This window comes from Copadichromis virginalis, linkage group LG4, assembly GCF_057382275.1.
Source record: "Copadichromis virginalis isolate Kocher_CV1m ecotype Utaka linkage group LG4, C_Virginalis_male_GT1.1, whole genome shotgun sequence".
Lineage (NCBI taxonomy): Eukaryota > Metazoa > Chordata > Actinopteri > Cichliformes > Cichlidae > Copadichromis > Copadichromis virginalis.
The window spans coordinates 14,868,563-14,885,217 of record NC_140621.1 but is presented as its reverse complement, the minus strand read 5'-3'; the positions used below and the strand labels follow the sequence as shown (position 1 = coordinate 14,885,217).

The 16,655-nt window shown below is 38.8% G+C and overlaps 1 protein-coding gene across 4 annotated transcripts in view; it reads left to right on the top strand.

The window, feature by feature from the left end:
- Nucleotides 1-16,655, top strand: part of clec16a (C-type lectin domain containing 16A) — a 53,285-nt gene that overhangs the window by 27,536 nt on the left and 9,094 nt on the right. For all 4 annotated transcript variants that reach the window (XM_085453763.1, XM_085453759.1, XM_085453760.1 and 1 more), the window contains 6 exons: nt 1,232-1,276; nt 6,383-6,433; nt 6,573-6,701; nt 7,173-7,293; nt 14,865-15,016; nt 16,446-16,650. In XM_085453763.1, the coding sequence (XP_085309889.1) occupies nt 1,232-1,276; nt 6,383-6,433; nt 6,573-6,701; nt 7,173-7,293; nt 14,865-15,016; nt 16,446-16,650 (703 nt within the window). The remainder of the gene's footprint in view (nt 1-1,231; nt 1,277-6,382; nt 6,434-6,572; nt 6,702-7,172; nt 7,294-14,864; nt 15,017-16,445; nt 16,651-16,655) is intronic.

The window sequence follows — 16,655 nt, the reverse complement described above, 5'->3', positions numbered from 1 at the left end:
ACTTTGAGAGGAATCCAGAGAGGACTCTTGCAGGAGAGAAACCACACAGAAAGACTTCAGATTAGATTCAAACTTAGGACCTTTTTGCTGTGAGCTGGCAGTGCTAACCGCTGCACCGCCATATCAGAATCAGAATCAGAATCAGAATACTTTATTGATCCCTGGGGGAAATTATTTTTTGTTACAGTGCTCCATTTTAAACCAACATTAAGACAAGACAGACAATACGCTAACTAAGAATAGTACAATATATACATATATATACATACATACATACATAAGTCACTTATAAATAAATATTTGGAAAAGAAACATGTGTAGTTGTAGCAGCAAACAGTGTGTTAAGTGGATGTGTTGTACAGGGAATGGCTCATGTATATGGCTCATATAATCTAAAACTTACATTTTAAACTCATTGGAAGAGCTTATAATCATCCATAATCAACCATTTTACTAACTTTCAGATCATTACTTTCATCACAGCAGCATTTAAAACGCACACAGGCAGTGACGTTACAGTTGCATTACACTTACAGGTTCCTGTGAATGTAATTCACTAGTGGGTTTTTATTAAGTATTGTTGACATGTCTGTCTTTCTCAGGAACAGCAGTCAGTAACACAGTTTTTGCCTTTACAAGTAAAGTAAGTTGCTGGATAAGTGGTGCTCACTGAGGCGATATCTTATCAATGCCCATAGAACAACTTATCTGGAAAATTCCATTGCATATTTGACATTTTGTTATACTGTGTTATTTTCCAGTAATGGCAATAGCAGAATTATTTAGAGGAATTGAGCCATGTTATGGGAAATACACTTATTGGCTTTGAAAGATTTGATATGAGGTCTTTCTGTTACCATCTAGCTGAGAGACAATAAATAGTTAGATGAAGAGGGGGGAAAAGAAAAAAAAGATTTGCAATTTGTTTTTTAGTGTTTTTGTGCAGATGAAACCACAGATATCTGACACAGATACGGACTTGAGCTTCTAGTAGAGGAAAAACTGCTTTCGGTTGAAGCACAAAATATAATGCAAAACCTTTACAGTTTTATCTCACCCTGTATCCTCCACTATTATCTGTACTGTGCTTTTTGCATGCTACATGTTTATTTGTGAGTCTTTGTGTGTGTGTGTGTGTGTGTGTGTGTGTGTGTGTGTGTGTGTGTGTGTGTGTGTGTGTGTGTGAGAGATACCCGAATGACTGTTCAGACTGTCATGTTTGTGCTTGCAGGGTGCCAGAGAAGAGAGTCTGCATTTACTGCGACAGTTCTACAAGGCGAGTACATAATAACACAGATTCACTCATTCATATGCTAACCTACAAAAATAAGAGCCTTGCTTTTATGTCTCACCTGCCCCCACATTGAATTGTATATCAGCATGAAAAAAGTGTAAAGAACTTGCACAGCGATTAACATTGACATTAGCGTTAAACATTTAAGTGTTTAATGTTGCAAAGAGAGATTTTTGGCACTCGTACAATGTAAAGTTTGTTGTTCTACCAGACAGACGGATAATTTACAAGGACTCTAAATAGGAAGTTAAAAAAAAAGTCTGGTTTTAAATCAAGTCCTTCTTGAATAGTCTCTGAACTGAAGTTCAATCAGCACCTGCCGGTAAATTCTGGTTTGTCTGACAATGAAACTTTACAAATGAAAGTAAAACCTTCTGGAGATAAGACTTTATTGTAGGTGCATGAGACACTGACAATAACTGGAGCCATTTCTCTGAAGGTACTGTATAGGAGACAAAACTGAAAGTGTTTTCCATACCCTATATGTCATAGTTGCATGCTTAAATAGCCGGTAGCTGGCTTTCTGTTTCATTTTGATAATTTGAATATCAGTTTTGGCATCAGTCATGATTCTGTTATTTGCGACATTTGGGAAAATGTTGAAGAGAAGTGACTGAAAATAATACCAAAAAATGTTTAAATCTGGTGACTAAACAAAGGAAAACTACTCAGAAATGTTTAATGCTGGTTTTTTTGTTCATTTGGAGGTTTTGCCTTCAGAGAAAAATTTTTTATTGGTGCAGTTAAAAGCTCAGAGTGGAAATTTTTATGGTTCTGTGAGTTTGAACAGGGTTTTCTGATGAACCACAAAAAAAGAAACCAAAAGAAAAACAATAGTTAAATATTCAGAAACTTTAACATATCCAGTGGACATGGACAAATTTGAAGAGATTAATTTATTTGGACAAGAGGATATTTGATCATCTTTAAAACAGTGCTATATAAAATTTAGTGTATTTAAGCAAAAACTAACGGGGGAAGCCTTTTGTTCAAAGAGCAAAAACATCAGCAGTGCTATAATATTCTTCTGGAGGAAAAATGAGCACACCATTGGCCTTAGAAACTGGAAACTCAGCCCACTTTATTAATGACATAGTCTTTCATTTGAAATGTGATTTAGGTTTTCTCTCATATGGCCTTCCTAACAACAGCTGATCAAGCTTAAACGTGCTGCTGTTGTTTAGCGCGACATCTGCTGGTTTCCTCTTTCTGTCGCAAAGTGGGCGATAAACAAACAAGAGAGAAAAGCGATCAGCCGATCATTGATCAGTTTCATGATTGAAGTAGCAACAGGAGAGGCAGGGGGAGAGAATGAGAGAAGAGGCAGCTGTGCAGCGTAACGACAGAATAACTCCAGCTTTGTGTCTTTTTTTCATTATAGCGAAAGTCCGGGACAAACTGCGTCAACCAAATCTGCAGCTCCATACAGCAATGTTACGACTTAGATTATATCTTATAACTCATAACTCTTATGTTAGCTCCCCTCAGTAGCATACTGTCTGAAATATTCGACGGCTGCAATAATTCTTTAAGTGTTATTTTTTCCTTGGTATTCTAATTTCACCGAAGTTTACTAAACTCAACAAACTTAATATTACTTACCGGGACATTTATTCTGTCCTCATTTTCTTTCACCGAAAAATTGTTTCCTGCAGTGCCGTCTTTCGTGCTTCGCTCTCCTACCTTTGCTAACATGATGCACATAGCGCAGAAGCCGATGCTGCATTCACTTACACTCGGATATCTGAGCTTCACCGTGAAAACATAATCGGACATTTGATATTTGATTGAATTTTATTGTTTTGCCTTTGGGGTGGCACCTGGGGTGGCCAGTCTGGTTGGGGGGGTGGCCTGTGACCCCCCAGGCCACCCCGCTGGACACGCCACTGTGAGTTAGGTGTTTTATTTATTCTTGAATGATTCATTGGTCCGTGTTAAGTGGTTAATCAAAAAAAGATTCTGAAAATGAGCAGATACTGGCTTTGAAAGACCTTTTAGAAAGTCTGCAGTGCTCCAGGCACATAATATGAGTAAATAAAAACTGACCAGAAAACTGCGCTTGGACACAAAAAGTAAAGAACTAACAGTCAGCTCAAGAGTTTTCCACACTTTCATATGCAATCATAGACACTTGGTAAAAATAGCTGAAGCAATAAAATCAGTTAAGCTGGCAGTATACTGATAATCTATTATCAATATTCCACGGATCACACTACGGTTTTGACTTGAAAATCAATTTTCGGTCCGCTTAAGTCATGTCTGTGTCATCCTTCAGCTAAAAAAGTAACAGAAAATAACACATTTGAGTGTTTTGCTTTCTGCCTGTGCTGCTAATTAACCAAGTTAATGCTAAGTATGTTAAAAGACAATACCTTCAACCTGCACAGGTCTTTGTGTTTTTACCCTTCAGCTGTTAAAGACTGGTAGGCTATTGTTGTCACCCCGCTGGATGGGCCGACGTGGACACCCACTTTTGTGAATGTGATAAATCAAGAATGAGACGACTGATTTTGAAATTGATACCATAGGTGCATCTACTTAAAATCTCAGACAAGTTCGAATCTCAGTGTCCTCAACCTTAAGGTCAAAGTCAGAGGTCAAGTCTTCTGACAATCTTGAAATGCAGTAACTCCAGAAGGATTTTCACATTTATACTATACATGTGTCTACTAAGAGACTGATTGGTAGCACTGGCACCTGCCAGTATTTTTATTTTTTGTGGCAAGCACATGAAGTTTAATTTAATACAATTACTAATTTATATTATATAATATCACATCATATTATATAATACCGTATTTTCCGGACTACAAAGCGCACCTGAATGTTAGCCGCACAAGCTAAAATCAGGGGAAAATCCTGTTTTGTACATACATTAGCCGCACCTGACTAAAGGCCGCAGGTGTTTCAATGTTGACTTATCATATATAAGAGAATATGCACAAAGGGAATTGTCAGGAAAGAGATGGCTGTTTGGAGACACACCCCTTTTATTAATATTTTGAAAAACAAGTTATGGGTACATATTTGCATAACTTTTTAGGTATATGTACAAGTAGCGGTAATTACAAGTACGAAACATGTACTGTGCTTCATAAATGAGTAACAAATGTAGTACATAACAATAACCTACAGCACACCAGAAAAATAGATTCAGACAACCTTTTAGGCTCAGGTGCAGTGACACGGCTTTAACAAGAAGAAAAGTCACCACCATCTTCCTGCGCACTAAAACCACCAAAGTCCTCTTCTCCAGTGTCGGAAACGAACAGGCTCAGGATGGCTTCGTCATCCACTCTCAGCTTCTTTCCTTCGTTGTCACTTTCAAAACAAAAGAAATCCTCGTTGTCAGTGTCAGAGTCGAACACCCTCAGAAGGGCCGTGGCGGTGTCCTCCTCTCCATCATGCAACAGTCCAGCCCTTTGAAATCCGTTGGTGATCCTGGATGTTTTCACACTTTTCCACGCTGTCAGAATCCACCGGTGGAGTTGAGCATAACTTGCTTTTCGCAAGTTTATCGCCGCTCGTCATCCACGACTCCCGCTGAACGCATAGCGCAACTTTGAAGTTTGTTTTTCGCGCTACTTGTACGGCACTATGTTGCCTGGCGGATGGACACGTGACCAACATACCACTCTTGAACCCCGATACTGTGTGTCTGATCACATGCCCTTCCGCCAGGCAACGTAGTGCCGTACAACAGCGGAACAAACAAAACAAATCGTCTTACGATATGACAAAAATCATGGACAATCCTTAGAAAAGCCGCACCTGACTAAAAGCCGCAGGGTTCAAAGCTTGTGCAAAAAGTAGCGGCTTATAGCCCGACAATTACGGTACTTTTATATAATTTAGTATAATTGCCATTTAGATCTGACCTTTACTTGATTTCTTTTTGAGAAATTCATCGGTTGTTTGGCTAATGTGTTTTGGATCATTATTCAGCTGAAAGGTCTGCTTCTGTTTGAACATCACTTTCAGATCAATGATCGTAAATCTTAGAGCTTTCTGTATCGATCTAGAAGGTCGGTAGTTGATCTTTCGGCTCCTTCAGTCTGCAGGTCAAAGTGTCTTTGGGCAAGATACTGAACCCAGAGTTGCCCCTGATGTATCCACTGGAGTGTGACTGTGTGAATGTTAGGTTAAAAACACTTGGGCATAGGACAAAAGCCCTGTCTATCCGTGTCTCTGTTTATAGTACATTATGCCAAAAGACCCGCCTTTCAGTTGTTTGACAAATTGTTCTTTTTGGACAGGAAACAGCTTGCTTTCTACAAAGTGAGGTTTTTTTTTTTTTAGTACATATTAATTTCAGTTTTTAAAATCTCAATTTATTTTGATTATATCACCATTAATATACACTGTTTGAAAGAGAATCAGGTGGTGGTGTGTTTGAACACATCGGAAAAGTCACCAGTTCTTTTCTACGTCTGCCAATTCTGAATGTACTTTATACTGAAGAAGAACACCTTGTTCTTATTAAACTGTCATAGACAAACTGTTCGCATAGGCAGGTAATGCAAATGTGTCAAAAGGTAAAGGTGTCAAAAAGAAACCGAAACCATATCAAGTGTCTCAAAAAAGATCCTCGTGAACTCTGTAGACCGTAAACATGTGTCTGTGTCTTGTTTCTTTCTGGCCTGGATATTCTGTTTAATATTACACCTTAATTTTTTTGATGGGAATTGACAGATGAGATGGACTTGTGCCCTGTGCTCCTAATAGCATGTTTATTATGACAGGGCATGCATAAGCTTGTTATATTAGCTTGGGAACAGTACTTTCTGTTTCTTGTGTGCAACAGTAGAAGAATGTCATTACACTGGGAAGTTTACCGTGGACCCAAATAAACCAAGCACAGGATTATATATAAAAGTGTTACTTAACATGTATCTACGGGAAAATGTGCACTTGCATATGCTGTGTTTTGTTTTGTTTTTTCACACTCTGCATGCACAGACTTGCACCCACAAAAAAAAAATCCCCAGAAAGCCTTTCACCCAAAATGGTTTAATACTGATTGTATTTATTTTCTGCCCCCGTTTTCTCTTGTTTTTAAACGTCTTTTCAATGTCACTGTCAACACAGGGCGAAGAAATCTTTCTGGACATGTTTGAGGACGAATACAGGAGCATGACGGTGGGTTAGCCTTCGTTTAATATTTGCTTTCCTCCCCTCCCTGTTCAAAATGAAACATCAGCCCGACTCTGCAAGCACATTTCTCTTTCTGCTGTTAGGTCTGGGTGTTCTCATACACAATGTCGTCTCTATGTTGCAGAGTAAGCCACTGAATGTGGAGTATCTAATGATGGATGCCTCAATACTGCTGCCACCCACTGGCACTCCTCTGACCGGTATTGACTTTGTAAAGAGACTTCCTTGTGGAGACGTGGAGAAGACACGCAGGGTGCGTCCGCCCACACACACAAGCTCAGTGACGGTGTCCTGGATAAATCTATTGTTGTAGCTCATGCTGGCTGTTCTTGGTACACTTCCAGAAATCTCAGTCCTCCCAAATGAGAAGCAGACAGGCAAAAGAAAATCCACTCACACACCCAAGTTCAGTGGACATACACAGACAATCAGGACTTGTAGTTGAGTTGTTCTTGAAGGGTTGTGGCACATCGAAGCAAACCAGTGAAATAATTTTCACTTAGAAGAATTTTAAAAAAGGTTTGGAGGTTTTTTTGTGATCAAAGGTTTGCATCCGTCATCTAAAAAAACTCTTATTAGGATTTTTAGAGGAGCACTGTTAGGTGTTTATTCTTAACCTTTGTTTAAAACTGCCAGTTTTAGACAGAAGGTTTATTGTAGCATGCAATTTCTCTGTATGTGTTTGTGCCTGTTTGTTTATGAGTGGGCTTTCTCATCTCTTCAGGCGATTCGGGTTTTCTTCATGTTGCGGTCCTTATCACTTCAGCTTCAAGGAGAACCCGAGACACAGCTCCCTCTGACCAGACCTGAAGATCTGATCAAGACAGACGATGTCTTAGACCTCAGTAAGACGCACACAGAGACACAAAGGCATACTCAATGTACACTGTGTAATACCAGACCACAAGCTACAGCTGCTGTGCAGATTTATTTCCATGCTTACAACAGGATAAAAGAATAACGACACGAGATTGTCACATTTCTTTTCTCACCCTCTTTCTCTCAGTCACGCTCTTCACCCAGTAGGTAACAGCACAGATGCAACACACTACTGTGTTTAAATGCACATACAAGCACTCGTACCCACAGCAACACAGCGATGAGCTTGAGGAACAATCACAAACACCTGTGCACAGAGGTTTATTTTACACAGAGATAACCTGAACCGTCTTCTCATATTGTGCACAGGTGTGTAGTTGTTACATGCAGACGTAATAGAAACTTACACGTGGTTAACTCTGCTCTGCTGTTGAGGATCGCAAGTATAACTGCAGAGTAATGCGAGCGAGAGTGATGACAGTGTCTCACACGGCAAATGTTCAAACTGTGCAAATCCATACTTGAACATTTCTTGTGTACGTGTTTCTGTATGCATCTGTGGCTCCTTTTTTTTTTTTTTTTGCACGGTTTTCCGAGTACAGGTGTCAACCTCATAGCAAACCACTTCTCGATGCAAGTCCGCTTTCTACCAACAACAACATAAGTGTGTGTGCGTGTGCACATGCAGCAGCATTAAAAACATTGCATTTCAAGAAATGGAGTAGTGCAGAATCGATATTCTTTAGCTGGTACAGGTGTTGTATCTAAACAGAATATGAAAACCAAACATCTGAAAACAGTTTGAGAGAGACTAAGCGCACCTTTAGAGAAGTAACAATCAGCACAGTCACAACAGCTCGCAGTATAAACACGTCATGAAATCTTTATGAAGATCAGAGTTATTCCAAAAGAAATACACAGATTTGCTAAACACTAAATCATCAGCATAGCTTCTTAAGCAGCATGTGCAAAAACCATTAATACTTTTAATGTTAGAAAAGGCCAAATGACACAATACTGTTTCTGAGCCAGGACAAAGGCAAATCCATTTCTTATCATTAAACCAATATCAGTTGCATGCAGTTGCCATGCCCTTACAAATTAACACATTCCAGTAAAGACGCGAGACTGAAACTCCCTAAACCATACAGAAAGGATAAAATGAGTCAGTAAAAGCAGACTTTACTATAATCATAGCAGCAAAATTATATAAAGGGCAAGCATAACATAATAAATGTATTTAAAAACTTGATATAAAATTGTATTTGCTTGATTTCTTTCCATCATTTTTATATTTTTATTCATCAATAAGTAGTTTTTTATTTTTTTGTTTATGTAGGCATGTGTATCCCCACCTTAGTTCCCCAAACATGAGCATTTCTGCATATCTGCTCTATTATGCAAATTATGGGGCTTTTATTCAGGTTGTCTATCACAGAGTCGGCTTTACTGCTGTCGTTGATTAAGACAATCAAGATGTCTTATTTTTTGTAATGATAATATTCTGATATTGCACAGGCGTGTATTTGGGTTTTTTTTTTTACATTGTGTTTCTTAATCGCCTTAAAAAGATAGTACCAATAAAATCGACTTCTTAGAATTACCACAGAAAGCGAGAGGGCTTAATAAATTCCACCGGGGTTGTTACCTTAGTATTGAGTATTGGTGAGCTGCGGCCTTTATAGTTTTATCACTTCATCTGTTGAGTCAGCTGCACTGTCGGTGCTTGGAAACCATGTTGATGTAAACCTGTGGCCTTATGGATGGAACAAACCAGTGTCTCAGCAATTTGTCTTTTTTTTCTCTTTGTTTTTTTTAACTTGCTTTCAGTCAGTGTCACAGTTGTGCTGCAGTTGGCTTATGTTAAGTGATCTCTTTGTCTTGTGATTGTGTGAACAGGCTATAAGTGAAAGATGTCTCTTCACGCCCGTCTTTTGGGAAGCCGGGCTGATGCCTCAAACACACTCGTGACAAATAGATGGCAATACAGCTATTGAAACCAAATGGCTCCCTTTACCTTTCAAGTCTAATTCAGTGGTTGAAACCACGAATGTTTTGATGATTCCAAATGCCAGTCAAGAGTCTGTAGCAGATTAAGGTAAAGATAGCCTTTAACAGAGTCTTGATCATATCAGGTTTGACTTGATTTCCAGTAGTTTTATGCCTCTTGATTTTCTGTCATATATCTTACCTCTTGTATGGTTTGAAAGATTTTCCTGTGTTTGCTTTGTCTTTAAAGCAAGGTGGTTGACTCAGAACACAACTTCTCAGAGTAATAATGCAGGGTGGAGGGTTTTTCCTGTATACGGGGGATTTAAACCTGCTACCTTCCACCCACAAAATTCTTTTTCTGACCATTAGGCTGCCTCCGCCTCCATTCACAACATTTTTCTTACTAACTCTTAAATTACACAGCATATATGTATTTTAGTATATGTAGTCTCTGGAGGAATAAATCTGTGGTTGCATAGTCACACACGCAGTGGAAGTGTGACATTTTCATTCATGAACATTGCCCAAAATGTAGGGTGTGTGTTTTTGTGTGGGTTGGATCCTTTATGTTTTCTTAATTAGCCCCCCTAAGGGCTGACAAACTTTATTATATTGAACAATGGATAATGGAGGAAAAAAGCTTCCTGATTGGGCCACATTTTTGGTGAATTTCAAAGCACACCCTGTGTTGCAGAGTGGGAGAGTATATAATTGTGCTTTTTTGTGAGGCCACAAATATTCAGTTGCGTGTGCATGGAGTTGTTTTAACCTTGATAAATGTCTGCGCTCTACTATTGCCTTTAGAGTTCACGTGGGCTGTGTTTATATGGAGCTTAATGTTTATTATCCCTGTAAAGGTCCACACAGTAAAAAATCCTTATTATCACCTCAGCCATAAGAAATAAGACCAAACCCTTTGAAAGTTAAAGTGAACAATGTTCAGTTGCATTCACAATTCATTTTTCGTGCTTCTCCGGTTTCCAGAAACCAGCGTCGAGTCTAAACTGGTCCTCCACAGAGGACCTTTTTCAGTACAAACTTTTCAAGTTCGCTGGAGAATAGAGCAGGGCGATATGGCCAAAAATATTTATCACGATATATATTTGAAAATTTGCGATAACGATATAACTGACGATATAATTGATGCGAGACAAAATACAACTCCACAACATTACTAGCGCAAAAGGACAACCTTCCATTTATTTTCACTTAAACAAGAAGCTGGTTTTTATGTACATTAAAGCTTTATAAAAATTTAACAGTGCAAATGCAAATTCCTTGCTGAAAGTTTAACCAAAAGGCATTTCCAGTAGAAATGGGCTGACATATCCTGAGCATAACCATGTATAATATCCACTGAAGTTAAAAAGAGGTGCTTTGCAACATTAAACTGCAGTGTGCAGTATGTGTTTTTCGGACCATGAGGTGCACGGGATTATAAGGCACATTAAGCGAAACAAAGCAGTCAGATAAATCAAACTTTATTAAACTCTTTCTTTTTGCTTCCTCCACTTCTGTACCATTGATTCATTAATGTTGAATTCTCTGGCAGCTGAGCTATTCCCATGTTGTTGCAGTATATTAATGACTAACCTCGTATTGTGGACGGATTATCTCAGTTGTTCTCCTGACTGAAGTTTGGTCCGTTTACAGTATCCTGCCATGCGATTGCATTTGTCTCTAACCATGAGGAACCTTCACGTTAACTTTTATAAGTGGAAAAATGTTAGTGTTCGTCCTCCAGCTTCACCGTTTATGTTATGCTAACATAGCTGTGTCGCTAGCGATCACGTAGCACATCATTATATACCAGCTAGCCGAACTTCAGTAACCCTACAAACGTCACTGCTGTTTAGTTTCCTGTCTTCATTTATGTTGGAAGTGATAGCAGAGCTGTACGTTTGATTTTTTTCAGAAATCTCTCAGTCAGAACATGCTATATCATGCTTAGGTAACTAGCGAAACTAGCGAGCTAACTTCCGCTAGCTTCCTGCTAACTTCTAACTCCGTTAAATGTAATACATTTTGTTTTCATGGATGCCTGGAAGTTAAACTTCATAGTTACACCTGGTAAAGCAGCAATGCTGATCTTTTTTATTAAAGATGAAAGAATTTAGACAGTTTTTAACTCTCAGTGCAGTGTTCGTTTGACCCGAAGAGGGGGGTTTAGGACCCAGATTACTCCCAGATTTAAGAGCATCTTAGTCCGACAAATACGACAATAACGACGGCCGCTTGCATGTTCTGCAAAAAAAAATGTGCTTTGTCGTGTATCTGACGGACAAACACCAAACCAGTTCCACATCACTGAAGTTGCACCATTTTTACAAACCAATTCTGGTTCATCTGTTTCACTCAACAATCGGCCATGTGCGTATGAAAACAAAGGCACTGCGCATGCGAGTTTTACTTATATTCTATCGCGATATTTCATTTTCCTATCGTTGTCTAACATTATACCGGTATTACCGTGAACAGTATAATATGGCCCAGCCCTACTGGAGAACATGTCATGTAGGTGTTTCGTAACCCTAACCAATGTAGAAAAAAATGAGTAAAACAAATTATTATACGTTTATGTAACTCAGAACTGATGATATATGTTGATATTTATTTGGAAATGTGACCAGCTGTTGCTTGTGGGTAAGACGGCCTGTAACGAAACTGGAGTCACATGTTTTGCATTTTTCTCTTCTCACCTTGGTGAATAGGGGTATTGTTCATGCAGCCTACAGCCAACTGGGAACACTTAAAAGCTGAAGAGAATACTGAAGTTAGGCAGCCATATGCTGTTTGATTTTGTTTAGAGTTTTTTTGGGGGGTTTTTTTTGGCTGAACATCCAAGTCATATCTTGCTTTTTTGCCCAAGGTGTCTCATTCGAATTACCTCAAAATCTGAATCAGAAAAGTAGAACAAGAACTGCTTTTGTGAAGACCTTTCTTCTTTTGGACTAATAGATCAAAGGTTCAAGTCTTTCATAGAAAAGTCCTTCTCTAACAGTTGTCTGTGTTAATAAAAGTAATTTTAGTCTTATTAAGTTCAGTGATAAATGAATGGAGTTGACTTGTTTTCTTTTAAATGTCCTGCGTGTTTTAAGCCCTTTTGACCAGGCAGGCTTTCCACTATAAATTAGGTAGGCATGGGGGGTGGCACGGTTTTTTCCCCCGTTTATTCTGGGGATTGAGTGTGCAGAACTTCCCCTGGTTTCTCTGACCATTTGGTTGTCGGCATCCCTTGTGTTACCATCGAAAATTGATGACTGTATCTCCAGCTGTAGGTACTTTCACTGCTCACTGTTTCAGTAGGAACTGTTGAGTTCTTGGTATTCCCCATTGATCTTTAAATAGGCCGCATGTATGAATGAATGTGCAGCAAAAGCTTGCTGGCCCTGTGTAAGAAGCATATTGCTGTTAAATACCTAAATTTAAAGCCACTAGTTTTCTCAGATATGTGAATCTGAGTTGCTTTATGTTCATAGGATTAGTCATGTTGCACTGTAAAAGTAGATTAGTCAGAATACTTGAGAATTCAAATTAAGGAATAAAAATGAAACATAAATATCATCAAGTGGAAGGGATGTGTGAGAGACTGCAAGAGAAATTCCTCATGGGGGTTGTACGTCAGTCTAATGTTACTGGTTTACATTTAGAGTCAGTCGAGGTGGGTGATAATTAGATCAAAACCAGTGGTGTCACATCAGATCATCAGTTCGGTATTTCGTGTTTACTTTACAGTAGGTTTTGTGGTAAATTGAAATGAAGAACTGGACATGTGGGCTTATTTTGTCTTGATGTATTTTCCAGGCGTGGGAGCAGAGCTTCTTCACTGTCCTTTAAAGCACTCTGTGTGTTTTGACTGTGTGTGTTTGTGTGCGTCAACTCACTGCCACTGTCTGCCCATCAAATCCGAGGTCATTTATAAGCTTTATATATAATGGAATAACACGGTAACAGCTCTCTTCTGGCCATGAAACTGCTTGTCTGTCAGATGTCTGATTTACTTTTGCAAATGGGGTACTGAGTGCAGTGCTAGTTCTAGTTTTAAAGTGCTTTTAATAAAGGGCAGAGGTGCTCCGAAAGTGCTGTACAAGTTACCACAATACAAATGATACTTGTAGGGAAGCCCTCTTCCATACACTGAGTATAAAAAGGGCCATAATTCCTAAACACTTCATGAAATGCTTTTGTTAAACTCCTTAAATTAAAGATGAAAGTCTGGACTTGAATTGCATCTTGATTCATTGATACTTAAGGACCTATACATTATGCAATATGCATTTAATAATACATATAAAATATTATAACTATTGCTATTGCTAAATATTGTACGCTGTCTGACACACTTTCTGGAAACACCTTTTTATTTTTTAAGTGGCCAAACTGTCTTGTTTTAAATGTCTTCCATATTTTAAGACCTTTTCACCCGACAAGCTTTCCAAAAGAAATTAGGTAGGCGTGGGGGGTGGCACAGTTATTTCCCACTACTCTGGGGACTGAACTCTGGTGAATAAACAGTCCCATGCATGTGGTGTGTGGACTACTTGGGGTGTTCACCTCAGTCCCCGAGAGCCTCATTACCTCTTGGAAAAGTTTTCCCATGGTAATCCAACTACTATTGGCTATGACATTACTATGACTGTATTTAAACACTTGGATTACTGACATTAGATCTCACCTGCCTCGATACCTGTCCAACAATTATTGTCATGTGCTTTGCTACTGCGTTGCATTGTGTAATCGTGTCCAGTTGGCATGTCCAGTACTGCAATGTTCTCACGAAAAGTGAGAACATTGAGCGCGTGCTCTACTGAGCATGAAAAAACTTCCTGAACACCTGCGATCAGCTAAAACTTGCTTCATTTTGATCTCAGTCATTTAAATCGAGGGTAGCAAGTTTATTATTTGAAGTGGCTTATCAATAAATCATGTCTGTATCCTCCTCTTAAACTTTTGTTTGATTATATTTCTAGTGGGTAGCTTCCCATGCACATTGCAGAGTAAAGCAGCTGTCCTGGGGCCATAACATACAGGACTGGGTCCTCTCACAGTGTTTGACATTGCATCTACCAAGGTTGTAGTGGAAACAACCTGGACTGGTGGTGACATAGTAAACACATCTATAGTAAACCCTAGCGTGGCAGATGTAAATAACTAGACGTCTGAACATGGAAACAAGTCTAGTCGAGGTTGCTTTTTGCTTGTGATTTTTATCAAAGTTTAATTTATATCATAACCTATATTTGTCATTTTTTCCTCTTTCTATCCTGCTGTAAGGCCCTCCAGTGCTACACAAATACATTTGACATGAGTCAGTACATGACAAATGTTTGATCTGTCTCTACAGACATGTCATGACATTGACTGGTGTGTGTGAAACGCCTCAGAGCTAACTTGAAACACTTTGGCAGAAGTAAATAGTCCTTTATTTAATAATATACATATTATTAATACGCTGTTTTGGGCTCGAACTCCAAATGCCATATTAAATATGTTGTAAACAGTTTAAAAAATGGATTACAATTTTTATATATGTTTAAAAAAAAAGATCTAAAAAAACATTTAAAAAAAACCCCATTGATGTTTATGTTTGTGATCCCTTTTTCAGATAACAGTGACCTGATAGCCTGTATGGTGGTCAGTAAAGATGGGGGACAGGCCCAGAGATTCCTTGCTGTAGATGTGTACCAGATGAGTCTGGTGGAACCAGAAAGCAAACGCCTTGGATGGGGTGTCGTCAAATTTGCCGGCCTCTTGCAAGTAAGAAAAAAAAAGTGTACACGTTTGTTGTTTTGTTTTTTCAGTTGAAATTAAATGTTGATTGAAAACCATGAATTTTTTTCTGCAATATTGTACTCATTACTTACTCACTCTTGTTCATATTGATTTATCTCTTTTTTGTTCTCCAGTGTAATTCTGCTCTTTTGTTCTCTAGCACAGGATGTTTTGTATTGCTGTCTTGTTGCGTTCTCATTACTCAGGCATTTTCTTTGTATACTCAATTCATTGTGTCCTTTTTACAAGAGACATGTAAAGCTCTTAGTGATGCCTTGAGGGTTTGTGCAGTTGCAGTTCACCTGTTTCAGTGAAAATGCGAATTTTGTTCCGCATACTATTGCCAGCAGGTAACTCTTCAGCAGCCGAAGTGAAAGACTTGTATACGCTTCCTGTCCTCTGAAAATAACCATAATTCCAATTAGAAAGAAACCGTGTCCTAAAGAAAATAGTGGATTTATACTAGTGGCTTTAACTTGTCATGAAATGTTTTGAAGCATTTTAGTAAAATGAGAATGCTAAACTGAATGTACAGTTTGCTTGCAGGCATGAAAGGAACACAGATGACGCAAGCACCAGCATGACTCAGCTTATTCATTACACCTGGAAATTCCCAAGGCTTACGCCCGTATATTATCTGTTGATTGTTTTAGCATGCTGCAGCCTCATGTGCTTTAACAGAAAGCACAGAAAGAGTCAAATACCTGTCTCACCTCTTTTATTTAATTTTTTTCTCCTTTTTAACAGGTAAAAGTGTTACGGTTAATAGTACGCTCTCCATCTTCAAATCCATCAGCACTGGCATATACCTGAGGGCTGTGTTAGCTCACCTACTATACTTTAGAGATGGCACAATAACACTTTTTAATGTCCGATACTGATTTGGATATCTGCCGATACCGATATGAATCCGATATAGCGCATTTTGTAATCAATAAAACTGTTTTTTATAAATATCTTGCTGCATTTTGTGTAAGTTCATACTCAAGTTTTAAAAAACAAGAGACTTAAGCTATTCTGTTATACCTGTATGCAAAAAAATGCACTCCACCCAAAACATTTTATAGTTCAGCAACATTGATCAATCTAATAAATTTAAACCTACACCATCCTCCCCATTTTGGTATTTTAAAGAGTACTTACCTACCTAACTAATAGGGTTGCCAACTCCCAGCAAAAATATTAGGGAACCACCCCCCCAACCCTTAATCGATGTAATGAACTTTAATTTAATGCAAGTGTAAAACAAATGCACAGAAATCAATTATTTTTCTACAATAATTAGTTTCTCTTTCAGTGTTTATTGACTCTTTGTGAAGTCAGCTTTTGTTGTCCCTCTGGGGACACTAAAATGCAGATCTATTTCACACAATTTGATCCATCTTATCTTGCATTTTTTGTCCTCTTTCAACAGGACATGCAGGTGTCCGGCGTTGAGGACGACAGCAGGGCGTTAAACATTGTCATTCATAAACCCAGCTCCAACCCCCACGCCAAGCCCCTGCCCATTCTGCAGGCCAACTTCATCTTTGCAGACCACATTCGCTGCATCATCGCCAAACAGAGGCTAGCCAAAGGCCGTATCCAGGCCCGGCGGATGAAGATGCAAAGGATTGCCGGTTAG